The sequence below is a fragment of the Peromyscus californicus genome, unplaced genomic scaffold, assembly GCF_007827085.1.
Source record: "Peromyscus californicus insignis strain IS unplaced genomic scaffold, ASM782708v3 Scaffold_11__1_contigs__length_118956290, whole genome shotgun sequence".
In the NCBI taxonomy this organism is placed as follows: Eukaryota; Metazoa; Chordata; class Mammalia; order Rodentia; family Cricetidae; genus Peromyscus; species Peromyscus californicus.
This window is the reverse complement of record NW_026294402.1, coordinates 77,731,760-77,758,899: the sequence shown is the minus strand read 5'-3', so window position 1 is coordinate 77,758,899 and position 27,140 is coordinate 77,731,760. Positions and strand designations below refer to the sequence as shown.

Here is a 27,140-nt window from a genome sequence, read left to right as displayed (position 1 = left end):
AAGCAGTACAGCTTGAGTGTGTCTCAAACTTGGAGCTACAGAACAAACAAAAACAAGCACAATGACATTAAACATAAAAGTCTTGTGGCTTTGAACAAAACTTAAGTGTAATTTATGTTTCAGGAAATTTATTTCAGTTTCAGGAATTTCCTTGTTGTTTAAGAAATTTTGTACCAGTTTCATAGCTGGTACCCTCATTTGTAGGGGAAAATGATCAATCTGGTGTCAATCAGTTAGTCTACTATGTGTAAATTTTTGCTGAGGAGGAAGGGGAAGAGGTAGGCGCACTTCAGCCTTTCTCTCCATCAGTTATTTCAATTTTAAGGCTCCAGAATGGCTTTCCACTGCAGTCAAGCTCACTGTTTGCCTGATTTTCCTCCAGCTCTGAATTAAAAACAAAAATGCAAATTAATCTATAAAGAAAATTGGAATAATTAAATATTCTTTAAAGTACGGACCGGTAAAATGGAGAGGAGTCACCCAATACACTCTGTAGGCGAGGAGAAGTGATTAGTGGCCTGTTCCCACCCTGTCTCCAGCCAGCTTTAACACATTGGCACAGACAGCCCAGGGCTTGATTAAAAAGGAAAAGACCAGAGTTGAGGAAAGGGGTTGACGCAGGAAGTGCTTGCTGCTCAAACATGAGGACCTGGGTTCTGATCCTTCGCAGTTGTGTAAAACGCCGTGAGGAATCACGGACTTGTAATCCCATTGCTGGGAGAAGCTGGGGGTGGCGGGGACAGCTGTCTAGCCATTTGTTGAGCTCCAGGTTCAATGAGAAAACTGGTCTCAAAAAATGAGGTGAGAACAATACAGAAAGACATCAATCTCCAGCTCTGTGGGTGCCTGTATGTGCGCATGTGCGTGCACACACTCACACACTCTCCAGGTCCAGCAATCCCTGATGAGAATTCTTAGCCTTCCTCCTCTGTGTGGCTCATGATCCTGCACCAGGAAACACAGGCCTGATTCTCTGTGGCTTCTTGCCACACCCTCAGGAGCTTTCTCTGAATCACGGATCCTCCATCTGATGTCATCTACAACAGTTCCCAAACAAATGACAAACGGGGAAAGGATTTCCTCACCTCCTCAGACCTCCTGACTTTGGTGGGCAAAGGTGGTTCACCAACAGGGTGGTCGCCACCATTTATCCTCAGTGACACTCAGCACTGCCTGTTGGATGGGTGGTCTGTGGACTAGAAAGCGCTACGTTTCTTTTCTTGGTTTTTCTGCTGGAAGGACTTACCTGGGGTGTACTTGAATGACCGCAGGTCAGAACCCAGTCTTCTTCTGAGAACCCTTGGTCAGTGGCTAAAAGTGGCCATGCTCCTCATACCCCAGCTGGAGAGGAATCCTAAATCCAGTTCCTTCCTTTTCTGCAAGTAAAGAAATGATATATATTGAACAGAAAAGCAGACAGGATATGAACCAGACTGACAGCATGTAGAAGAAATACAAAAAAAAAAAAAAAAAAATGCTAGCTGTCGCAGGGGATTGTGTTAGGGAAGAGGCGGGGCATTGTTAAATGGAACTTAATACAGCAAATTGGTTTTCATTTTTCTTCCAAATATGAGTAGCATTTTGGACTTAGAAACATTTTAAAAGAGGAATCCTGGAAATGGTAGAACATACTTATCCACTGCCCAGATTTCACAGATTAGAATATTTTGCCTATTTGCTTCAGGCCCCCCTTCTTAAAAAAGTAAGTCCATATGGAGAAATTTTCCTTTGAAAATCCCTTTGTCCCTCTGGCTCTGTGGACCTCCCTAGAGGTAACTACTACCATGATTTTGTGGTGCATCTTCCAGTACATGTGTTAAGATTTTACAATTCATTCATATCTACATTCCGAGTATTAATCTGTACATGTTCTAAAATTTTCAAAGTGGGTATATTCTGCTTAACTACATCGTGGTTAGTGAGTGATAAATTGAGCGTTTTCTAACCACGTGGTATATGTTTTCTGTTTATCGTGTGATTTTGATTTTTTTTTTCTTTTCTCTTCTGCCTTACCAGTCAGATTTGTCTCATTCATCTTCCTGATTTGGGTGTTCATAGACTGAGATTTTTTTTTTTTTAATAACAATCACTGCATCTTATTATAAGAGAGTCAGACCTATTTTGGTGTCTGCTGTCTTCCAAATCAAAGCCAGGCCCCCAACTGATTAAATTCTTGTCCGCCCCCCATTCCCATCTCCTGAGGTTGTTACTGCCCAGAGACACCCCCAACTCTTCCTCACCCCCCACCTCTGTCCTGTGTGGTGGTTATAGGCCTAAGAAGGTTACTGAACATGTGAAAAGCAAAAGGACCTGAATTTCCAGTTTGGGTTAGGGTTAATCAGCTTACACTTAAAAACTGAAAAGAGCCGGGCGGTGGTGGCGCACGCCTTTAATCCCAGCACTCGGGAGGCAGAGCCAGGAGGATCTCTGTGAGTTCGAGGCCAGCCTGGTCTACAGAGTGAGATCCAGGAAAGGCGCAAAGCTACACAGAGAAACCCTGTCTCGAAAAACCAAAAAAAAAAAAAAAAAAAAAACTGAAAAGATACCATTATTGGAAAATTTTAAATGTTTTTGGAATAATATGGGTAAAAGTATAATTATTAAGAATTTTAAATAAACATCAGGTATTTGCAATGAAAATTTAGTGTTTTTTAGAGCTGGTCTGTTAAGTGTAAAATATACACCAGATTTAAAGGATTTCATGCAAAAATGTGCAATATCATATTAATAATATTGGCTACACAGTAAAATGGCATAATTTTACTATGGCGTTCAGCTGACTAAAACACCATGCATAGTCCTACCTGATTGTTTTTGTTTTGTTAATGTGGCCCTCAGAAGATCTAAAATTACATATGCTGTATGTAACGTGATATAGGTTGGCACTGGTCCCAGATTTCTGTTAAGACATTTAAACATAAAACAAATAGTGTGTATTATCTATGCACAATAATTACATTTACCAGGATACTTCTTTTCATTTTTTTTCTTACTGGCTTGCCTTCCATGTAGATTCCTTTTTCTTGTTTCTGAACTTGACCCTTCAGTAAGAGCCGTGCTGAAAGAAAGTCTTTGTTGGTGGTGAACTCTGTAATCTGAACCAGCTCTGGAATGGCAGCAAGGTGTGGAATTCTAGGTTGACACTATGCCTAGACTCTGTGGACAGTGTTGACTGATCTTTATAATTGCTAGCGAGGAGTAATTCTTTGCAGGTAGCCTGCCTTTTCACTCTGATAACTTTTAGGTTTTTCTCCAGTGTTTCTTGTTTTACTGGACTTTGGTTATAGTGTGCCTTGTATCCAGTATGCTTTGCTCTCTTCTCGGTACCACGTTTTTTCTGCTTCTGAGCTGTCTCTTAGAGAGATTTCAAGTTTCTCCAGTAGCTACGTGTATCTGCATCTCTCTCTCTCTCTCTCTCTCTCTCTCTCTCTCTCTCTCTCTCTCTCTCTCTCCTACTGTCCATCTCTTTATTGTTCTCTGTTGCATTCTGGGCTATCATTGGCAATCAATCATTTCTCTTGTTGACCTTCACTTAGAATTTATTTTTGGTTTGAATTTTTTTTTTAAATTTCAGAATCTGTGAGCTGCTTTTCTTTTTCAAAATTTGTCATTGAAAGAAAATAAGATTTGTTTTTCCCTCTTGCCTATTTGGTTCAGTACTTCTTATAGTTCTACAAATCAAAGATAGTTTCATACAGAGTATTTGCATTCACAGTATCTATGTATCTTTAATTTAAATAAAAATAGTAAGCCAATGTGGTCATCATCCATCTTATGAAGTACAACATTTGTCAATGAATTTGTTTTTCCCACTTTTTACCCAAAAGTAACCTGGTTTGCGTTTGCGGTTTTTCTTTGGTGTTCTTACGGGTTAAGCACTTACACGTAATTTTAAACTTTGTTTTGAATCATGTGATAACCCTTTTTTAGTTCACCACTGTTGTGAGATTTATGCATGATGACATGCCTACCCATAGTTTGTTTTCACTGTTACCTGGTGATTTATTGTGTACTCCTGTGTATTTCAGTACCTTCCTGATGCAGGTTGGCTCTGGTTTTTAATTAATCACAGCAATGTATGTGTTTATTTGTTTATTCCTCAATTGTTGGTGCTGAAAACGAAACCTGTTCAGGGACATGGAGTTATGTGTGTAGCCCATGATATTTGTTACATCTTTTATTTTCATGCTTTCTGTATTCTTGAATTTTTCAGTGTTTTTCTTTTTGGAGGGGGTGGTACGCAAGTCTATATAAGTGTTAACTACATATAAATTGCTTATTATTTAGATGTTTATTATTTATAAGCCTTTAAATCTGACTGAGCAAGCAAGCATTCCCCCTGCCCCAGCCATACCCCATTTGTTTTCCTTCTTGAGAAATGATAGAGGTTCCTGGAGACAGATCCCAGGGCTAGCCTGGTGCAAAAGCATAGAGGCACTGTCTTTACCTAAGCAGTTACTAAAACACACAAGAAACTAACACCCTTTGCAGAGAAGAAGAAAAAACAAAAATTGATTGCCCATGTTGGCCTTAGCACTGAGTGTTGTGGGGGAAAGATGGTTCACCCCTGATATGTGACCATATAGTACACCAGTGCTGTCCTGACAAATTGTAACCCTGGGCTCTAACAGTAGCAAAAGGGTACAGTCATTTATCTTGGCACATAGCACATCAGCTATTGAAGAAGCTTGTCTTCAGTTAAGAAGTCAGCCCTCCCACTGTAGGACATGAGAGCCTCCTGTGACATTTGCTCTTTAGATCCCTTAGAACTTCTTAGGGTATGAGACAAATGTATAAGCCTGAGCCTGGGATTAGCACAGCTCTGAGGCACATGGTGGTGCCCATCAGATTCCTACTGAGCTTATCCTGCAGAGGTTGGTACTGCTCAGCTCCAGGCATACAGCAAAGTATCTGGCTTATCCCCGACCAACGGTACCTGCTCTTTTAAGATTGCTTTACATGAGCTGTGCTCCCTTAAAATAATTCTCCCGTGCCTTCAGGCTGAGTCTGTGTCCTGATCCAGTCACTGGGAATTCAGTGATCCTCCTGCCTCTGACTGAACACAAGATCAACTTGCATTGGTGCCTTGACATGTCAGACCCTCTTGTGCCCACCTCCTAGCCATCCAACACATCTCCAACCTTTCTTGGTAATTCTTGGCAGCTGGGAGTTGAAGGAGCCTCGTGGATATGCATGAGACTTTTGTTTGTCCATGGTTCTCATGCTCTTGGGTGTTCTTGGTTTGCACCAGATTTATCTAAGTGTGGTGTACACCAAGCAGTGAAGCAAGAACCTCTTTGCTTGGCATTCCTTGCAGCCTATGAAACGCTTCTCACTCTGCACCCCAGACCGCTAGAAGTCACCTGAATATGCTTCTAGTCCTCTGTCTCCTCTCTTTGTCCTTATTTCACACAATCCCCAGGTGCAATCTGCTTCAATTCCTTCATGGTATGCCTTCCTCCTCCTTGATCTAACCTGGCAGCCAACTTACAGTGCTGAAGCATGCAGTAAGACATCTGGTAATGATGGTCCTCCCAGAACAGCACACCTGGTCATTGTAAGCAAGAGGATGGTGGCCAGTTGCAGAGAATCTACACATAAGGAAGCGTGCAACTTTAAGGCTCCACTGGATGTACCTTTACATTTTGTAATTCAACAGATTCTCTAAGATCACCTGCACTTTCTGTTGTATAACATCTTCGTAGCAGTCAAGTTCCTGAGTTGCTTTTCTCACCTCTGGCTAAGGAAGAATAAGCATGACCCTTTAAGTCAGATGTCATTGTTAAATCATTCATTGGTGTGGAGATTGAGCCCCTGACTGAGTCGCCAGATTTCAAGGCAGAGTTTTGAGCCCACAGCTTGTATTCAGGCCACTGAGGCATGTTGACCCCAGAGAAAACATCAGGTGCTCCTAACTGGAACTATGTCTGAAATATGTTGATAATAGAAACCTCTGTGGAGAGACTGCCGAAGCAGCCAGCCTTGTCTGGAGCTGTACTTTGTCACATCTGTAATCATACAGTTTACTCATCGGAAAGCATTAACATTTTCATTCTTCATGCCTTTTTAATGCAGCGTCTTTTGTTGCATCTAATATAAACATCATTAGATCTGTGTTTGAAGATTGATGTCTTGATAATATTGCCTGCTACAAATCTGTAACATATAACATTGAAAGTAATGTTATTAACATTGAGTTTATATTAATATTAATATTTTCATATATATCATTGGTCAGAGTTTCTGCTGCTGTGATAAACACCACGACCAAAAGTAAGTTGGGGGGAGGAAAGGGTTTATTTCACCTTACAACTCTAAGACTGCCTCACCACTGAGAGAAGTCAGGGCCAGGGCGGGAACCTGAAGGCAGGAACTGAAGGTAGAAACCATGGAAGAAGGCTGCTTTCTGGCTTCCTCCACAGGGCTTGCTCAACCTGCTTTCTTATACAACTCAGGACCAGTTGTCCCAGGTTGGCACTGCCCGAGGTGAGGTGGGCCTTCCCACATCAATCATTAATCTCATTAATTGAGAAAATACTCCACAGGCTTGCACATGGGACAGTCTGGTGGGAGCATTTTCTCAACTGAGGTTTCCTCTTTTTAAAAAACTCTTACCTGCGACAAGTTGGAATACTAACCAGGATATGTTTATATATAGTATACATTTATATAATACCTGCATAATGCCTTCTTAGCTATTTACAAGTTACCAGTAGAGAGATCCCTGGTTGATAGCTGCTGAGTGGCCTGACAATCAGGAAATTTGGATGGGTGGAAGTGTTGAGTTTGTCACCTGGGGAGCCAGGAAAACCAGGGACCCCTGTAGAAACTGTCATCTGTGCTCAGACTTGCTGAGATGTTGCTATCTAGAACTCAGCTAACAGATACAACCCAAGGGCGGTGAAGCTGGCCTTCCTGTGCAAGAGTAGAGGACACAAAAGAGAACGTTATGTTTCCCTCCAGGACAGGGGAGGTTCTGTTTGGAGGAGAGAACAATTAGTCAATTGTAGGAAAAGGGCTCCAACCTTGTAGGCAAGGGAGCCACTGGAAAATGGGAACTGGTAAACCACATGTAATATAGATCAGGGAACAGAGAATTCCTGTGACCTTTGCCTTGATTGTTTGGTTTTTCCCAAGACTACTATGCAGTTCCCAATTTTACTATTTTATTACCTAATTTTTAAAAAACATATCATTAATTTATGTAGATCTTTATTCTTTTATTTTATGCCCATTTTAATCTGACTGTATTAATAGTTATAGTTTATTTTTGAGATTTCTTTTATTATTTATTTATATGTCTTGAATGCATATTTATTTACATGCGTGCATATGCCTGTGGAGGCCAGAAGAGGGTACTGGATCCCCTGGAACAGGAGTCACAGGTGGTTCTGAGCCACCCACCATGGGTGCTGGAAACTGGACTTGGGTCCCTTGTAATAGCAGCAAGTGCTCTTAACCACCAAGTCATCTCCCTAGCCCCAGTTACATAGTTTAAAGAGCTCTCGGTTAGTTATTGAACATGCATATTATTTCCAACTATGCCTTATTAGGTATAATAGAAATACAACAATTTTTTTTTTTTTTTTTACAAAGAATTACTGGGTCATCACCTTGTTATCTCTCTGAGTTTTTTCCAGGTTGTTCTTTGAGAAGCTAATATTAATTTACAGTGTTATCAGCCCCCCCTAAGCCGCAATTTTATGGTCTTGTTTTGTTCTCATTTTATCAGACGAGGCATGAATATAACTGTTTTATTGTGCTAAGCCAAACATGGTGATAAATGTCGGTTTGCTATTTTTGTGAGTTTTTTTTTAATTTTTATTTCATTTATTATTCGTGTGTGTGTAGGCAAATATGCACATGTGCTTGCATGAAGAGGGGAGGGTGACTTTCAGGACTTGGCTCTCCTTTCGCTATAGGTTCAGGGAATCTCAGTCAGGTCGTCGGGTTTGAATGACAAGTGTTTTTCAACCACTGAACCCTCTCACTCACCCTAATTGTGCGTTTTCTGATGGTGCTCCAGTCATCTTGGCCACCTATTGGTGCCGTAGTTTTTACCTTCCAGCTTTGCATAGTTGTAAAATATATTTGTTGAATTTTCTCATGAGCCTTTTTGTTTTTGAAGATTTATATTATTTTTATCTATGTCTCCCTGTGTGCATGTCTCTTTGTGATTTTTGTGACCATGAATGTCGATGCCCACGGAGGCCAGAAAAGGGCTTCAGATCCCCTGGTGCTGGAATTAAAGCCAGTTGGGAGCCACTGATGTGGGTGCCCAGGTTTGAACTGTCTCAGGAGTGTGTGGTGCCGCCTCGGGACATGGATCAAACTCCGGGAGCACCAGGACACCTGACTGTCATGCGGAGGGTGGGAGTGTAGTAAAGATGCTGGGACTGAGGATGGAAAATAACATAAACTTATCAAAACATATCAAGGAAGAGTCTAGAAGTCAAAGTGAAGCAAATACAGGATGAGAATATGCTTCTGTGGTTGGCCGGGCCTTTGTGGAGCACCCAGCCTCTCTTTTTTATTATTATTATTTTCTTTGATAATTTCTTATAGAAGTACTGTATTTACATAATTTCTATCCCTTCCTCCCCCCTCCAGCTTCTCCTGTGTCCTCCCTATCCCTTCTCAAATTTATGACCTCAGTGTACACACACACACACACACACACACACACACACACACACTCACTCACACACATACACCCTGTTAAGTCCAGTTAGTGTTGTTCATATGTGTAATGTGTTTAGGTATTTGATAACCTACCAAGGAGTTGCATCCTGGGAAGAATGAATCGACAACTCTTGGCAGTCATTAATTGCCTGTAGCTCTCCATCTAGGGATGTGCAGGGCCTGGTGTGATCTCCTCCATCACTGTTGACATGTTGACTAGGGTTGTCATTGTGTGGCTTTCCTTAGGCCACTGTGTTGTTGAGATCTCATAGGCGCAGCTTCCTTGTCCTGTAGAGATGCACTGTTGTGTAACAGATACCCTGGTTCTCAGGTTTTTACAGTCTTCTTGCCTTCTCCTCCACAGTCTTCCCTGAGGTTTAGGTGTAGAGGTTGTAGCTGTATCAATTGAGCCGGGCACCCCACAGTCAATTATTCTCTGCATTTTGACCAGTTGTGGCTTTTTATAATGGTCTCCATCTGCTGCAAAAACCTCTGCTTTGATGAGGGTTGAGAACAACACTTACCTGGGTAAAGAATAAGTATTTAGAATACAGTTAGAAGTAATGCTGATTTATGAAAGTGGCAGTAGGTTCTCCTATACAGTCCATAACTTTGCTAACCATGAGCTGTTAGCTAGGTTTCCAGTACCAAGCATGATTTCCCTCCTGTTGAATCGGCTTAAGTCCAATTAGGCAGCCGTTGGTTGCTACCAAGATATGTATGTCTGCCACTAGTGCACCTTTACAGAGATATCTTGCCAAGCTGGTCATTGCCATGTTGTGGTTCCTCGGTGTCATAGCTGGGTAGGACTATAATTGTTTTTCTCCCTTGGCAGCTTACTTAGCACCACCAGACACTGTAAGAGCCTTCCTTCAGGGAGGAGGCTTCCAGGTCAGTTCCAGAAGGATTCCTTCCAGTCCTGTGCCTGAGCTATGTTATATCTTTAGCAGTAAGATCTTGCCTTCACGTTCTTGAATGTAATCAAGGGCATTAGCAATAGCCTATATTGTTTGGGGAGTCTCTTGGACTCTCCTAATAATTCAAAGAGAGTTTTCTCATGCCTAGAATTGACTTTTGTTCAATAATCTGTGGCTCTTGATTGAAGTATGATTGCCTCAAGTGATGTCACTTAAATGTGTGAGAGTGTGTATACATACACTTTTAAAATAGGTGCATTTTTTAAGTACACATAAAATAATGTTTCCCTGTAACTTTTTAAAAACATCCTTGATGTTACTTATCTTCCTCCAACTTTCCCTTTATATTGCCCTCTGTTAATTTCCACCCCTCATATCCGCCCCCCCAGCCCCTCATGGCACCTTCATCCTACTGTCTCCCTTTCTAAATCAGCAGAGTAACTTGAACAAGGAGGTAGACAAGATGGCGGATTCCAGGTACTTCCCGCCACTGATTGCTGAGTCCCAGATTCGTCAAGACAAATGATAAGTGCTTAAGGTGCACGTACATTGCAAAGAAGGGTGCATAGCAGTTCTTTCCCCGTTCCCCATTGGGTAGCGGGGAGAGAAAGATGGCTCCATGGTTACAAGCACTTGCTATTCCTTTAGAGGACCAGAGTTCGTGCGTGCGTGCGTGCGTGCGTGCGTGCGTGCGTGCGTGCGTGCGTAAAATATATACCTTGGGGCTAGGTAAGTGGATATAGTGTTTGCCATGAAAGTATGAAGACTTGAATTTGGATCACCAGCACCTACATAAAAGCCAAGCACTGCTGCATGTATGTATTCCCTGCTCTGGGGGCAGAGATAGACCATTCCAGAAGCTTGCTGGGTAGTCAGCCTGGCCAACCAACTTTCTCTGAGGTCAATGAGGGACCCTGGCTCAAAAACTAATGTGGAAGCGGAGCAGTGGTGGCGCACGCCTTTAATCCCAGCACTTGGGAGGCAGAGGCAGGCGGATCTCTGAGTTCAAGGCCAGCCTGGGCTGTAGAGTGAGTTCCAGGAAAGGCACAAAGCTACACAGAGAAAACCTGACTCCAAAAATAAATAAATGAGTGAATGAATGAATGAATGAATGAATGAATGAATAAATAAATAAATAAATAAATAAATAAATAAAATAATGTGGAAAGCAATAGAGGAAGACATCCATTGTTGACATCTGGCTTCCATATATGCACACAAAGGTGAGTACACACACACTATACGCACTCTTAAAACATATACTTAATAAATGCATTTTTCCCTGAAAATAATATATGGTTGTATCTGGTGCTAGGAGTCATATTACCCATGCACATTTTAATCTTTTTTTATTTCAAATTTAAATATAGTTCACTGCAATGTTTTCTTTCTAGTCTCCAGAGAACACAGAGGGCAAAGATGGAACCAAACTCACTAAACAGGAGGTAAGCGTATCTTTGGCATACCTATATAGGTCTTACTACTAAAATGTGTCATGTTGTCTGCATGTGAAGGAACACTATTGCAAACAAGTCTGCTGAGGCTGAAAGCCAAAGATCACATGTAGTTTCGTTTGGCTCAGGCATATTTCATTGAGTACAGTGATGAGGTATTTCCCATGTTGCTTGTGTTTCTGCCTGTTGGTCCTGCTGTCTGTCAAAGTGGGTACTGAGAATTCCTTCTGGGCAGAGAGTAAGATGATAGGTCATTCATCAAGGAAAACAGAGCCGGCTTTTCATAACAAGAAAATGAAAGGTTGTTGATTTCATAAATTTTCTGCTCCAATGAGTGAATTATGAATTCCTTTTTTTGATACTGATTATTTACCTAAGAGGATTCATCTCTAAAGACACAACTATGCAAAGATTCATAATATATCAAAATATTAAAGCTTTTTTTTTAGAAATTAGGAAACTTCTTAAGTTATTCAGATAACTAATTAGTCCATGACTCAAAGATGCCTTGTGTTAAAATACAGAAATCTGGAAAGGGGTTAAGAACTTGGAAGACATGCTTATGTCTGACCATTGAGGGAGATACTGAAGGAGATGTCTTAAAAAGTCAGAAGTGAGATGTATCTGTGATGACAGCTATTCCCTTTTGGATAGAGCTTTCCAGTGTGTGGAGAACTTCAGCTCTTACACTTGAACTTATAAACTAAAAGGGGTCACAAGAGAGCAAAAACAATATCCAGTTACAGAGCCTTTGATGGGGTGATTCATATTATGGTTAATAATTCAGAGGAATTCGCCATGATATCCAAACCCCCACATAAGCTTTGTACATTGAAATTCATTCTGCCAAGGAGAAAAATCTTTAACAGAAGCTGTAAAGACGTAATGTAAAAACAAAAACGCCTGCCCTTATCATCCATGTACCAACAATGAGCTGTTGGAGATAATCATGAAATCAGAAACCAAGTCATCACACACATGCTGGAGTTAACAACAACAACAAAAGATAAACACTTAGAGAACGGCAAATTTTTATAACAGTTGGTGAAGTGTAACCTCGATGTTTTTGAATTTAGGTACCCCCCACACACAGAGCATTTGGGTTTCTCTTTGTAAGTTAACATTTAACTGGATCAATCAGAAAACCTTACAACCATTGCTCAGAGGGGAAACACTTGATTGCAGAAATCCTTCCTAGTCCCTCTATGCAGAAGCAACTCCTGCTGACTGGGATACACCTAAAAGATAAGCCTGAGTTTTATGTTAGCCCAAGGATTTTCATGCTTTGTGCTTTTCTGGTTTGTTATTTTCTACTTTATATTATATATATATATTATTCCTAACAAAAGTATTTTATAGACAATGCTTTTTTTTTAAACCTGTCATTCAAGCCAAGACCAGATTAAAACTTATCACGTGTCTTCAGGACATCAGCCCAGTCGCTTGAAAGTAAAGGTCATCTGTTAGCCTGAGTGTTGACTAATGCTAAAAACTGCCAGAAGTACACTGATTGATCCCCCCCACCCCCAAAGTGAATTGAAATTCAGTTCAAACTGAATTTTCCAGTGATGTCATTTCGTATGCCACCCAGGATGAACAGATACTGGGTACAAAGGGGGCTCTCCTTTTGAAGATTCCCCACTGTGGCTGTGGTATTTGGAGGGCATTGTACAGGGACCTGAGCTTCAGGAGACTGGACAGTAAATGACCTAACAGTGTGTCATGACCATTACTCTCTGCCATTTGCAAAGCCTTTTCTTTCCCATTCTTGAGCTGTTCAATAACCCTAAGAAGCATTCCCCACCCCACCCCCACCCCTCTCCCTCCTTGCAGTGGTGAAGATGGGACCCAGCACCTTGTATATACCTGCTCAGCTTTACCACCACACCCCTGCCCCACGTGCATTCCTTATCAAAAATGTATGAGCACCTACAAATTCTCCCAGCACTGTTCCAGGCCCTGTGGGTCCCACAGTGAAAAACAAGCAAAACTTTGCGTTCCTAAAGCCTCCATTTTAGTGCGGAAGAGAGAGTAAAGTAATAGGACATTTGCTATAAATTAAAAAATATATATATAAAGAGCCAGGAGAAGAGAAAGCGGCTGTCAGAGCAGTGAGTGCTGTTCTGATAGCAGACAGGCGGATGCCGTGATCCCTATTTTATCTCAAGGAGAAGAGTTCTTAGAGAAATAATATGATTTTCTCCAAATGTCACAACTTACATTTAGCAGAATCAGGAAAAACACCTGAGGCCCTGATCCCTGATCCTTATTCACCACCCACCTTTTGTGCGGTGCTTCAGTTGAGTGACCCAGTTCCTGTTCTTCACCTTCTCCATCACCCAGCCAAGGCTGTCCTTCTGTCTTTCTCTGTCTTCCAGTTTTGAAAAGAAGGCCGCTTATATTGAACTTCTCATTTGCTTTTGAGAATCAAAAGCAACTTGACTTTTAAGTCTTGCTTTAAAAGAACATGCTGAAGCTCAGAAGCAAAGGGGCATCTTATAAAAATAAGTAATAGTCAGCAAATAGTCTCTCCTCTCTCTCTCTCTCTCTCTCTCTCTCTCTCTCTCTCTCTCTCTCTCTCTCTCTCTCTGTCTCTCGATGTGTGTGTGCTGCATTTGCAGCCCGGATGTTGAAATAGACCCCATGTCTTTCAGATGGAAGTGATCAGTCTATCAGTTAGGCTTACTGGATAACTCTGATGTCTCCAGCATCTATAAACCACAGTGATTTGGCATCCTAAAACTCTTCCTTCCTTGTCTGAGAGCGACTTACTTTTCCTGTGATTTCTCACTTAATCAACAAATTAAGAGAAATTCCTTAACAGCTCCCCTACCCAGTTCTACCAAGTAAGGCTGAGCCTTAAATGAATATTTCAAATGCTTTAAATGTTTTAAAGAGGAATAAATAGCAGTCTAGTCTGTTTCGTATCCAATAAATTTAGTCCAATCATTTATAGATGTTAAGGCTGTGGAAGCTGATGGAACTTTCCAGGAAGGCATCCACGCTTGCATGCATAAGCGGTACTGCTGACTGAGTGAAAGGTTCATCTCAGCCTTTACTACAGTGAAAAAAAAAAAATCCCTTATGGTGATTACTGGAAAGGAAGTTATAAAACGTCTTTTTTTATGACACAGAAGAGCTGGTAAATTTTAGGTAGGAAGTCATAAAATTATTTTATGGTAAAACATCTACTTTTTAGAGTCTGGCTGGGTTAGATAGCCTATAGAGACTGATGTAGTATCAGTTTCTCAAGCCTTTCTTTTGGAACGCTTAGTCTGAACCTAAAGTAAGTCTGTGGATCAGTCAGCAGGAGGCCCTCCTTGTAGAGGAAGCTCTGATGAGACCATCCCTCCAGAAAGCCTGTTCTGGGTGTTCAAACGTTGGCATAGAGAGGCAGGGTTTTGCAGTTGGGAAATACTTCACGTGATTGTTACCTCTCCTTAATAAGATTGTGCCAACGGTAACTGGTTGGGGAATGGACAGTTATGTATAATGGCTAATACGTTTGGCTCCTTTCCATAAGTGAATTATATATGGCTTTCTGGTGCTTGCTTCTTCCATTGCCTCAACACTTCCTGGGGTCCCTGTTAGGCATCGACAATACTGAAATAGAAAAAGATGGTGCTTTGGGGGTAGGAGACACAGGCAGGAGATGAATGAAGTAGCTGGTGAAGAAAAGCCAACAGGATGCTTGTGGGTTGACAGCCAAGCAGGAAGGGATTTGAGTAAGGCTCATTTGCTTCCCTTGAGTAAGGAGGCTGCCACTCTTCCCAATGGAGAAGGTTATTCTGTCTGCTGGACTTGTTTGATGGTGGGAATATGTGTTGAGACCACAGAGAAGCTTCCAAGCTGAGCTATACAGTAGCCTGGGGATGCCCTTCTGTTCTTCCACATTCAGAAACCGTGTGGAAGCATATACATGTTTTGCACAGCTTAATTGGGAATGCTGTCTTTTCTTCAGCAATACTCAGTGTAGTTGGCCATCCTGAGGAAGGCATGGCAAGATTTGGATCCTGACTCCTAGGGACTTGTGGGTGTGATGTCACAAATGCACCCAAGAGAATCCTGGCCAGGCCTCTTGGTGTTTCCAGTGGAGAATCCCTCTTGCATCCTTCTTTACTGACTAGGTTGTGCCTCAGGCCGTGTGCTGACAATTATGACCTATGCTGGGTAGTAACTGTGTCCCAGTCAGCAACTTAACCGGTTTCCCATTCTGTGTATATCCTGTTAGCTAGACTTAAGTCCAGCTCTGATCGTTTTTTGAGACCCCAGGGTTAAAACTATTCATGGAGGCCCTGGCCCTTCATTTCCTGCTGTGGTTTAAAGAAAGATGAGTTTAGCTCCGCTTGTGACTTCCAGCAAGAAAGTTTTTAGATGTGGTTATGTCAAGAACGATTTCTTCCAGGATGACCTGACCCACTGACCTAGACTGACTTCAGCGAGCATTCACGAATTTCTACAGTTCTTCTCCATCATGACACAAGTTCCCACTGACCATTTCTGCTGACCCACTTAAGAAAAATTATTTGGAAGCATTTAAACCATCACAATGAGTCAGAGTCTTATAAACCAGTGTGAGTCAGGGGAAAGCTTGAATTCATTTATTCAGCAAATATTCTGGATGTGTGAGGTGGTAGCTACTGTTCTACTGGAAATAGAAAAGGAAAGTAAAATGAACAGGAAGCATGGAGTAAAAGCTGCAGAGCCAGCCAATTTTAGTTTTAGAAAGTTAAATCCCTTTACCAGGGAGAAGTCGGTTCTCCTGGGTAGTAAAGAGTATCAGTTTTGTGTGCTGGATGCTTGTGTTGTTTTGTGTTTCCTTTAGGGTGTCGTTGGCTATTAACTAAAAAAATAAACTAAATTCAATCAATATCTATCTAATCAATTTTCTAAACTTTTGGAATTAAGAGATTAGTGAAACCTGTTTTTGGTAGATGATTGTGTTGACTCTGTTCTGCGTTTAAAAATACATATATTTTTTTCTTGCCTGAGTAAGATTTGCAGTCATTGTTTTTTTTTCCCTGTGTAGCAGAGATGGGAAAGTCCTCTGTTGGTTTCTGTGTAACTACTTAAGTTCTTACTAGCTTAAAGATTTTGATTCTATTTTAAAGAGACCATTTCTTACGGTCCCTCGGTGTTCTGATGTCAGGTTTATCACAAAAGAAGCGTTTGTGGGTTAGAGTGGAGCCAGGATTCCTCTCTTTCCCCTTCTCCCAGCACTCTTGACTGGGAGAAGCCACTTGATGGAAGGTAAGCCTGTATCTTGTAGCAGTGCTTTCTCTGGAGCACCCAGTAGGCTTGCCATGTTTCATTATGCTAACCCATAGAGGCTGATGGGTGGCATTTTATTCTTTCAACAAAGTAGAATATACCAAGAATGGATTTTTAAAACCAGCCTGGATGTTTGTAATTGCCAAAAATTTTTTCCCATTCTTTTGTAGCCCACAAGACGGTCAGCCAGATTGTCAGCGGTAAGTACCTTGGGGCCCCTCAATGCAGCTTCTCAGGAATGAGTACTCCCTTTGTCCGAAGCAAAAGGATGATTAGCTGGCATTTTCCTTGAGTTTATTTTCCTTTTGGAAAGTACTTTGGGGTTTCAGTTTCTAGCAAAACCTGACCTATGTTGCCAGGCAGTTCACCTGATTATCTGTGTCAGTAAGAACCAGTGGCCAGGTCCGTTATCAAGTATACAAAGCCCGTGCAAATTGGAACTGCTACATCCCCAAGACAAACAAGTACATTAGGCAAATCTTGGTCTCCAAATTCTACACCTGTTAATATTGAAATGGATCCAGAATGTAGATTCTCTGACTACAACCCATACTCTTGAGCATTATATTCCTGGATCAGAATGTTCCTAAAGTAATTCATAGACTTTAGCTGCATGTTCATCCTGGGACATCTTTGAAAGAGTGGCACTTCTACTTTGTCTCTTGGAGTCCCCTTCAGCAGGCCATGCCCAAGGAGAGGATGTATAGAGCTAGGATGGATAAGTGATACTGAGCCTGTGCTCCAGCTCCTAGCCAGCCTGGCCATGTTTCTCTCTGACTCTTGTGCTCTTCCCTGGTAGTCTGCTTGTCCATTCTTCCTCATTCTACCAACAGACAGACCAGCTGACTCTGGTAGAGGATTTTGCCCCAAATTCCTATAGTCTGAGCTACCTTCTAAAAAATGGGGAAAGGTTCATTGATAGCGGACCATCCCCACACTGAATGTCACAGGCACAGCTGGAACTTACGTGGAAGTGGATGTTAACACCACTTATGAGTTCACAGACAGCATTATTATTCACCAGAAAGACTGAAGAGCTGTTGCAAATCTCAGGCCAGTTAAGGGAATAACCCTTGAAAGTCAAAAGAAAACCGAAAGTCAAAAGAAGGCTGTTCCTGAATCAGCACTATAAGAAGCCCCTTTCCCCGAGATCATGTCTTCATCTGAAGCCAGCAGAGTTCCATGCTATAAACCTCCTCTGAGGACTGGGGAGATGGCTCACTCACTGGATAGGATAAGGTGTTTGCCAGGCAAGCATGAGCAACTGTGTTCGGATTCCCAGCACCCGCATGAGGAGCCATGTGTAGCAGTGCGTACCTGTACATCCCAGCACTGGAAAGCAGAGGAAGGAGGGTCCCTGAAGCATGCTTTCCAGCCTGTCTGGCCCATCAGTGAACACCAGTTCAGTGAGAGACACTAACTCAAAACATAAGGTGGAGAGTGATTGAGGAACACACTGATATGGACTGTGAGCTCCAGCAGGACACCCCCACCACACACACACACACACACACACACACACACACACACACACATACACACACACACACACACGCACACGCACACGCACACACACACACACACACACACACGCAAAATCTTAGATTCTTAGTACTATCAAAACACTGAATGTTGAACCAAGATAAAAGGTCTATCTCACAGAAAATGATAAAAGTAGAAACAATTTGCTAAAAATCAAGAAGACATATATACTAATCTGTCAAAACTTACAACAGCAGATTTTGAAAGTGAAGACTTAGGAGCCATGAAAGCTGTGTTTGGGAAGCAGACTGAAGGTTTTGAGGGATAAGAACACTAAAAAAAATTCTTACTTTTTAAGTTCCGCTCTTTTTGTTTGTTTGTTTTAATTTGATTTTAAGGTCATTTCTTTTTCTTCTCCTTTAAAAAAAAATATTGTTATTTCATTTACTTTCTTGTGTGTTGTGGGGTCAGAGGGTAACTTGCAGGAGTCAGTTCTCTCTTCTCAGCCTGTATACCCCAGGGTTCGAACATGGGTTATCAGGTTTGGTAGCAAGCTCATTTAGCCACCGAGCCATCTCACTGGCCCTCCTGTTTGGATTTTTGAGACTGTGTCTCACTCTGTAGCTGAGACCGGCCTCGAACTTGCCACCATCTCCTGCCTCAGTGTCCTGAGTGCTAGGGTTCCCAGAGTGGGTCACCATGTTTAGCTTTTGGTTTTTTTTTTTTTTTTCTAACAGCTGGTCTTTTGGAAAATGAAATGTCTCCAATTAAATTTTATACATAAAGGCCATGTTCAGTATGAACTCCAGATCTTTTACAGATACTGGAGGGAAACGCACATTTTTCTTCACAGGGGACACCCTGGACAGTGTTTTCTATTTTTAAAGCATTCTTTTAGTGCTTGGAGAGATGTACGCATTTTAAACTTTTATTAGAGAAATATTTGACCTAAAATACCCACAGGGAAAAAAATCTTAACTTTTAATAGCCAGACAGGTCACCATAGTTATATGCTTACTACAAAGCTCCAGAGACAAAGGAACCCAGTGTCTTGGTGTTAGCGTCTTACCTTAAGCTGACATCAGAGAGGATGAAACAGGAAGAGGTTTGGCTACAGAACCTGAAATCTGTGTCAGGGGGAGGGAGCTGGATGTAGCTTTGAAGAACTTCACAGGCCTCAGCCTCGATGACCGATGGACAGTGGACTTTGCCTGTGATGTCCTGTAATTTCTAGTCTGTTGGGAAGGGCTGCTGAGAGTGAATTCGTCAAGCCATTTAGCCAAGGGTTGGAGTCTCTCCTCTTGCTGTGGTGTTGTGAAAAAAGGAAGTACAGAGATAGCAGAAAGAGAAACTTAACCCTGCCCCCAGAGAGCTCTACTGGACCAGAGCCTAATGAGTTAGCTTCTCCTTCTTATCGGCCCATCACTAGCAAACCCAGGATGAATATAGTGCCCGGTACTGAAAGGACCCGTTTGAAATGCACAGAGCCACAGTCAGAACCAATGATCGTCTTCTGTTTGGTGCTAATGGTGTCAGTTTCAGTATTTGTTTAATTTAAATTATTTCTGCAGAAGCCTGTTCCGCCAAAACCCGAGCCTAAACCAAGAAAAACATCTGCTAAGGTAAGAGGCATTCCCCTCTTCCCTCCCTTGGCTTTCTGAACAATGAATAAATTATAATTCCATGCCTGAAAAAAAATCATCCGAGGAGAGATCCTGTTGAATGAGTCAGGCTAAAATGGACAGACCAGCAAGTCGTCCCCACCATATGGGCTCTCTTTTAAGGATGTGAAGTGTCGTTTTCTGCACTAGCAGGAATGTGTTTTGCATTTGGCCAGCGAGGTGCAGGAAGCGCAGCAAGTTGCTCTGAGCAGCCTGTGCGTGCGAGGAGGGGCCTGCCAGCTGGCTCAGAACACGCACTCCCGTCACATGGTGGTCTGGTGGGGTTAGTCCTGGCCCTGGACCCCTCTGCTGCCACCAGCACCAGAGGTCACAGAGGGGCTCATAGCCTCATAGAACTACTAGTCGGTGGTCATTCCCGTGACTCGCAATAAAGCTATGATCATTTACTCTAGCAAGCAGTGAACACTAGCCTGACACTGTGTGAGACCCGTTCTGGGTGCTCTCCTTAGTCACCTTCAGCTCAGTCTACTCCACTGAAGCAGACATGAATATCCTGTTTGGCAGATGAGGAAAAGTGAGGTACATTAATGCCGATGAACTTAGCCACAAGCGGCTCTCCTGTGCTGCACCCCCTCAAAAAGCACCCACACTGTCTGAAATGGTGTGTGTGGTAGTGAATGCAGATTTCCAAAGCAGAGCTCAGCACTGTGGCTCAGTCATAAAATTAGCCACAGTTCTTCACCTGGGCCATTATTTTCAGTGCCTTTCTAGTTGTGTGGCTCCACGTGGCTCCACATGACTTGTCACATTGGGAAGCCACAGGAAAAGCCACAGCCCCTGGTAGGTGGGTGTTCCCCCCAGGCGTTTCCCCTTTCCTGTGGCTGTCCCCTCCACAGCAAAACCACTTATAGTAGAAATGTCCCAGGAGCGGTACCCGGGCCGGCCACCATTTTCCCACAGAACAGAAGAGCCGGTGGGTTCGCCGCCGCCAGCCTAGTACAGTTTTATGGAGTTACAGTGCAGTTCAGGTCCCCACTTTCCCCTAAGGCCGTCATTGCGTCTGGCTGGGTTCCAGCGGGTGCTTCTAACATCACTCTGCACCTAATGTGTTCTGTTTCCCTGTGCTTCGATCCCTTAGAAGGAACCCGGAACAAAGATTAGCAGAGGTGCCAAGGGGAAGAAGGAGGAGAAGCAGGAAGCTGGAACGGAAGGTACAGCACCATCTGCAAATGGTGACACTAAGGCTGAAGAGGTACTTTCCACGACCACCTCCCGCTGACCGAACCAGTGCCTTAAAAGAAGTTGCTCGACCCTTCAGCTCTGGATAAGCACATTCATGATGTCTCTCTTTATTGCCTGTAATGTTATTGCAGATCCACATCTCTCGTTCCACTGTTCATGTGTCAGCCTGCAGAAGTCCCCCACCCAGCACACTGTCAGTAAAGGGGCAGATTGAAACAGTGAGAGTTAAGGGTACAGTAGACACTCTGCATGTTTGCAGTGACTAGAATCAGGTAGTAGCTTGCTGTTTTCTTTATTATGCACACTGGAGCCCCGCAGGTAAGGCTTCTGTGGTTGTTTCAGTAGCAGAAAGCAATCAAGGCCGCCTAGGGCTGGCGCGATGCATTCCTGCCTTGTCTGTTTTCCACCCAGAGTTGACGTGCACTTCGAAGTAGATCTGGAAGGAAAACAACGGCCGAATGCTCAGAAGTGTGTTTCTTGGTGGGTGGACTTTCCTCTGATTTTACTTATTTTGGTGGTAACTGTGTATTGTTTTCTTTCTTTCTCCCTTTCTCCTTTATTCACAGGCACAGAGAACTGAATCTATAGATACCGAGGGAGAATGAATTGTTGTGGAAAACTGGGTTGATTTCACGGACCTCTTGGGACAACTTTTAAAAGCTATTTTTACCGAGTATTTTGTAAATGCTGATTTTTTAGGACTCTATTAGTTGGCATAAAATATATATAAAGATGGACATTTTATCCTCTGATGGTGATGTTTTTTGGAAATTTCCATCATCCTCAAGTAAAATAAATAACCAATTTTAATATCGGAAGCTGCGTGTAAAATGGATTCAGCATTCCATGCCCTGGCTTTAAAAATTTAGTCCTGTGCATACTGTGGTGTTTTTACTGTGCATATTTGAATTTTTCATGCAGTTTTTCTAGAGCAATAATCAGTGGTGCTTTTGTGCCTAGGTTTTATGTGATTTTAATGAAATGTGGATAGTTGTGGCCACCTGCTGACTATTTGTGGTTTAAAATAAAAAGGTTTTCTTGTCTGCAAAATACCTACCTGTTTGTGTCTTTACTAAATTTAGGAAGTGATTCGTTTGGTTAATGCAAATGTGGTAAAGACTTTCCACAGTTGATACCATGATGTTATCACTAAGAAGTCAGACTGTCTCACAATTTTTTGGACTTTTAACATTATTATTTTAAAATGCTAGGGTAGAGGAATGACATGTACCTCACTTTGTAACAGGCATGGCCAGTAATGGTTGTCATGTATGATAAAGTTTAATATAATGCTAATGTTTATAAAGTCCTTAAAAACAAGATAGATTTCTGCTAAACCATAACTAGAAAAAAAAAGATAAATAAAATAAGCTGGTTAGGGTAGCACTTGGGAGGGAGAAACAGGTGGATCTCTGTGAGTTTGAGGCCAACCTACATAGCTAGTCCCAGACCAGTCAGAGCTACATAGTGAAACCTTGTCTTAAAAAATAAATTTAAAAAAAAGGAAAGAAAGAAAGCAAAAAGAAAAAGAAGAAGAAGAAAATAAATCTGGGCTCATCTTTTAATGTCTCCCACTTTCAGAATAGCACCACGTCAGATTTGTATAGGGGTGCTCTCCCATTTGTGAGGACCTCAGGGCAGTGAATGCTCTTGGCCCCATACAGCTGCGATGCAGCCTTGTCAGCTCGAGAGGAACACCGGCCAGCATGTTATTAGAGTTCCTTTGTAGGTGAGGAAATGGGAGTGCACGACATAATGGAACGGGAGAATCCAGGCTTGACTTACTGATTTTTAAATAACGTCTTTCTGTCCGTGAAAGGGCACAGCAGTGTCAGGGACAAAGGAGCTATTCTAAATATAACTTATTGTTTATGGTCCCCAAATGTGAGCCCCGCCCCCGGGAAGCTGAATACTCAGGATTCTGCTTAGATGGAAACGTTTTGTAAGATGGAAAATAGTGGCCATGTTGCTCAGGGACTTGTGGAAAGAGACTCGTGGTCCTCAAGACCTTACATGTCCACAAAACAAGGCCCCTGCTCCCACATGCACACTGGGCTAAGCACTTGGACTTATGTCATTGTCCAAAATCTATCATTAGTTGATGACAAGTACCAACCACATTCTGTTATGAATCTAGTATTCCTTGACTTCTTACTGTGAAATGTGCCTGAATTCGGGAGTTTGGGTTGTACTGAAAACGGCTTTCCCCTTAGGGGAAAAACGTCTGCGGACCCCGTGGGTACTTTACCAAAAATGTGTTCAACATTCTGTTAATGCACAGCTGAAGCACTTTGCTGGCTAGTACCCAGTTCAGGACTGGACTAGAATGCCCATAAATCTACTTTTTAAGAATTATAGGGTGATACAGGTGATTTTTAAAATAATAGGCGTTATAGTAATACATAGAGAAGTGGATGTGTGTTGCTCTTCCCTCATTTCTGTCTCAGAGGCCCAATCACTGTGCATTTGTAATGCGTATGTGTTGTGTTTAAAAGAGGGAATCTTACTAGGTTTCAATTTCTTCAGCTAGTAAAGCAGAACTGAAGCTAGATCTCTCCGGCTCTATTCTACGGCTGTAAGCATGCTTGTACGCAATAATACCCTAGACACAGAATGTCTGAATCAAAGAAAATATACATTCGACATCTGTGACTGTTGCCAGAGAGTGACAATAATTTCCACTCCTGCCAATGGTACATGAATGGTCTTACTCTCAGCTCTGCCAGCATCTCACTTTGTCCAATCTAGTCAACGAAAATTATCCTCCAGTGTTTTAATTTTATCTTCTTGATGTTTAATATCCATTTAAATCACTTCTGAAAATTCTGTTTTTGTCTCTTTCTGTTAAGACGTTGCTATATTCTAAGTCATCACTCATAAAAATCATCGATGGTATGTGTCTAAGTGTGTGGGTATGCTCACCCCTCATTCACAACTTCTGTGAATACTGTGGAGTTAACAGCTACCAGATGAACCTCAGAGCCACAGAGGGGTTCCCTAGCACCCGAAGACTCATGTACACTGTGCCACAGTAAGGACACACTGCCTGAGGCCACATGCCGGGTGTAGGGATACCCCCTCGTTGCCCACTACTACCTCTTAGGCTAGTTGATACACTTTAAAAAAGAGTTCCCTTTCTCCAGGATGCTTGTGTGTTAATCTGCTTGAAATGGCCTCAGCTTTGTGAATCTTGAATGACTGAGTCAAGTAGTGCCTGGTGTAGGTGAGTTGCATTATGTATACTGATCATGAGTGCACACTTAGAATTGCATTGTGTATACAATCATGACTGCACACTTAGAATTCTCCCTTAATGTTGCCCTGCGGATTTTAATGGAGTGACAGCGGGCTTTAGAGGCACAGAGCCCTGAAATTACCTATTACTTGTTCTGTGATGAGGCAACTTATATATCAGGGCCTAACAATAGATAAACACTCTTAGTGTATTAACATAAATAATACATTTGTAACATGATTTATTTTTTCCAAGTTTTGCAAGATTTTGCTCTCCTGTCTGCCGGTGGAAGTGCTCTTCTTTAGTTTGTTAGCTGGACAGGGATAGGGAAGCCATCTCGGCTAAGCTACTCACATGGTAATGTCTTTGAATGTTTTTCTCTTACGCATGAATTCCAAACTTGTGTTATTTTCTGTTAGTTTATTTAGAACACTGACTTTTAAATCTCATAATAATTATAGTGATTAAGATAATAGGCTGAATTTATTTAATGTCCTGTAATAAACACGGCATATAAATTATTAATTTGGGAGATAATTTATGAATTCTTTAATATCATGTCCTATCTTCTAGTAAAAAAATAAGCCCAGTTTTCCAGCACTAAATGGAGGGCCTGGCTCACTTTGAGCTGTATAATGCATCTCGTGGGAGAGGAGGAAGTTTAAAAATGATCTTTATACATCACATTTTCTGACCTTTAAATGGGCAAGATTTCTTGGCTATGAAACCAAAAGCACAAGAAATCAAATAAAAGAAATGGATGACATCTAAATTTAAAACTTTTAGGACAATGAATACAACCCACAGAATGGGAGAAAAACATTTCAAATTATCAATCTCATATGGGTCTGGGTTCCAAGACACATAATAATCTTAGATTCCAAGGTACATTAAAAAAAACCCACTTTAAAAAGTGGGAAGATGATTTGAATAGACATTTCTTAGCACATACTAATGGCCATAGGCCTGTGAAAGGATGGTCAGTGCCTAGTTAGGTTTTCTGTTGCTGTGATGAAAGGCCATGCCCAAAGCAACTTGGGGAGAAAGGGGTTTATTTGGGTTATGATTCCAACTCATTGTTCATCACTGAAGGAAGTCAGGACAGGAATCAAATGGCAGGAACCCAGAGTCCGAAGCAGAAGCACAGGCCATGGAGGAGTGCTGCTTACTGGCTTGTTCCTCACGGCTTGTTCAGCATCCTTTCATTTAGAGCCTATGACCACCCAGCTCAGGGCTAACCCCACCCACAATGGGATGAGCCCTCCCTCATCAATCACTAATTAAGGAAATGCCCTACAGGCTTGCCTACAGGCTGATCTCCTGGAGGCATTTTCTCAGTTGAGGCTTCCTCCTTTCAGATGACTCCAGCTTGTGTCAAGTTGACATAAAACTACCCAGGACAGTCAGCCTCGCTACTCACTACTCTGAACCACAATGCAATCAGGAAATGTAAAAATGGTGTAGGGCGAAAGGTTTGGTCACTCCTCAGAAAGTTCAACATGGAGTTTTCACCCATCAGTTCCACTCCTAGGTCTAAATAGAAGACTGAAAACATGTTCGGATAAAAACTTGTGTCTGAGTTTTCATAGAAGAATATTTTCTAATAGCTCCCAGTGGAACAATCCACGTGTCTGTCTATTTGTGAAGAGATAAAAAATAAAGACTATGAAATATAATAGTATCCAGCTGTAGAGAGGAATATACTGCCACACAACGAACCCTGGAAACATGCCATGTTGAAGACACACATGAAAGACTACATATTGTTCACATTTATGTGAAATACCGAGGATAGAGGAATCCCTAGGAACAGGTTAGACCGGCTGCCAGAAGCTGGGGAAGAACAGGGTGGGCAGTGACTACTAATGAATACAGGGATCTATGGGAAACGATGACATTTGAAACTCATGTTAACACAGTCTCTCAATCTACCAGTAGCCACTGGCTTACAGTTTACAGAGAAATATAATTTACAAGGCTATTGAACCACATGATTTAGAATCAGAAGATAGGAGTTTAAACCCTTTTTAGATGTATTTATTTAATTTTTATGTGTATGAGTGTTTTGCCTACATGAAGGCATGTGTACCACATCTGTGCCTTCTGTCTATTGACATCAGAAGAGGATGTCAGATCCCCTGGAACCGGAGTTATAGATGGTTGTGAGCTGCCATATGGTTGCTGGGAACTGAACCTGGGTCTCTTGCAAGAGCAAGTGCTCTTAGCCTCTGAGCCATTTCTCCAGCCTCTAAGATCTGGGTTTTCAATCCCAAAGCTACTCCTCAGTAATTGTTTGAGCCCAGACAGGTGATTTAACATCTACCTATCAATTTACTCATCTCGACAACAGAGATTGAATATCTGCTTGACAAAGCTGTTGAGATTGAATGAAAGTCACTGTGAAATCAGCTAGCAAAAGTGCCTACAATACAATCGATCATAAACATTAGTTGAACTAGAATTGGACAAATACACACAGCCTTTGTAGGCAGGCTCAGGTAAAAAGAAGCCTCAGGCTTCACCTGAAAGGCAGTATGCTACAGTGGCAGGCCATGAACTCTGAAGTCGTGGCTGCTACCAGTTCAGTCTGTTTTTATTACTCACTGCCTGTGTGTCAATGTACACTTCAATCAGTCCTTCTCTACCTTAGTGTTTCCATCGGTAAATGGGAATAAAAGTTTTTTTTTTCTCTATAGGGTGCTATAAATCAGTGACTAGGCCATATTGATCCTGTTAATTGAAATGAGAAGTAGGTGAACCATTAGTTCCTTTATGGTAGGAAGGCAGAGTTGCCCCCATTCTCTTTGTTTCTCTTGAGCTTAAAATGTTGTAGAGCAAATGCGTGCTGAACTGGATGTCTCCTTCAATGGACAGGGAAGAGACACTCTTGTAACCACTGCTATATCCATCACATTTGGTTACTGTTTATATCGGCTTTTAAAATGTTGATGCCGTAACCTTAACGTCTTTCTGTTGGTTGTGGTCCAATTCTTGTGACAATATTTATTTAGCCTGCGTACTTGCAGAATCGCTTTAGATCTAGCCTCAACTTTTTTCTATAAATCTATACTGTGATTTGTGATACCTTTCATTTTAGGTCATAAAGTACTTTACTAGTAAACAGAGAATGTTCCCTTAGAGATACTATACCTGGACCTAGATTAATGACTCTCATGAGTTCCTTGAAGCCCGGCCATAAACTTGGAAGTTGGGAAGAATCCCTAAGATCATCTGC

At 41.9% G+C, this 27,140-nt stretch overlaps 1 protein-coding gene across 2 annotated transcripts in view; it reads left to right on the top strand.

Annotated features, from left to right (window-relative positions):
• Nucleotides 1–21,722, top strand: part of Hmgn3 (high mobility group nucleosomal binding domain 3) — a 39,139-nt gene extending 17,417 nt beyond the window's left edge. The window contains exons 2-6 of one of the 2 annotated variants that reach the window (XM_052715363.1): nucleotides 10,994–11,044; nucleotides 16,495–16,524; nucleotides 19,378–19,428; nucleotides 20,567–20,680; nucleotides 20,802–21,722. In XM_052715363.1, coding sequence (XP_052571323.1) covers nucleotides 10,994–11,044; nucleotides 16,495–16,524; nucleotides 19,378–19,428; nucleotides 20,567–20,680; nucleotides 20,802–20,936 — 381 coding nt within the window. In that variant the 3' untranslated portion in view covers nucleotides 20,937–21,722. The remainder of the gene's footprint in view (nucleotides 1–10,993; nucleotides 11,045–16,494; nucleotides 16,525–19,377; nucleotides 19,429–20,566; nucleotides 20,681–20,801) is intronic. The other variant, XM_052715374.1, reaches the window with a different exon arrangement.
• The last annotated feature ends 5,418 nt before the right edge of the window (nucleotides 21,723–27,140 follow it).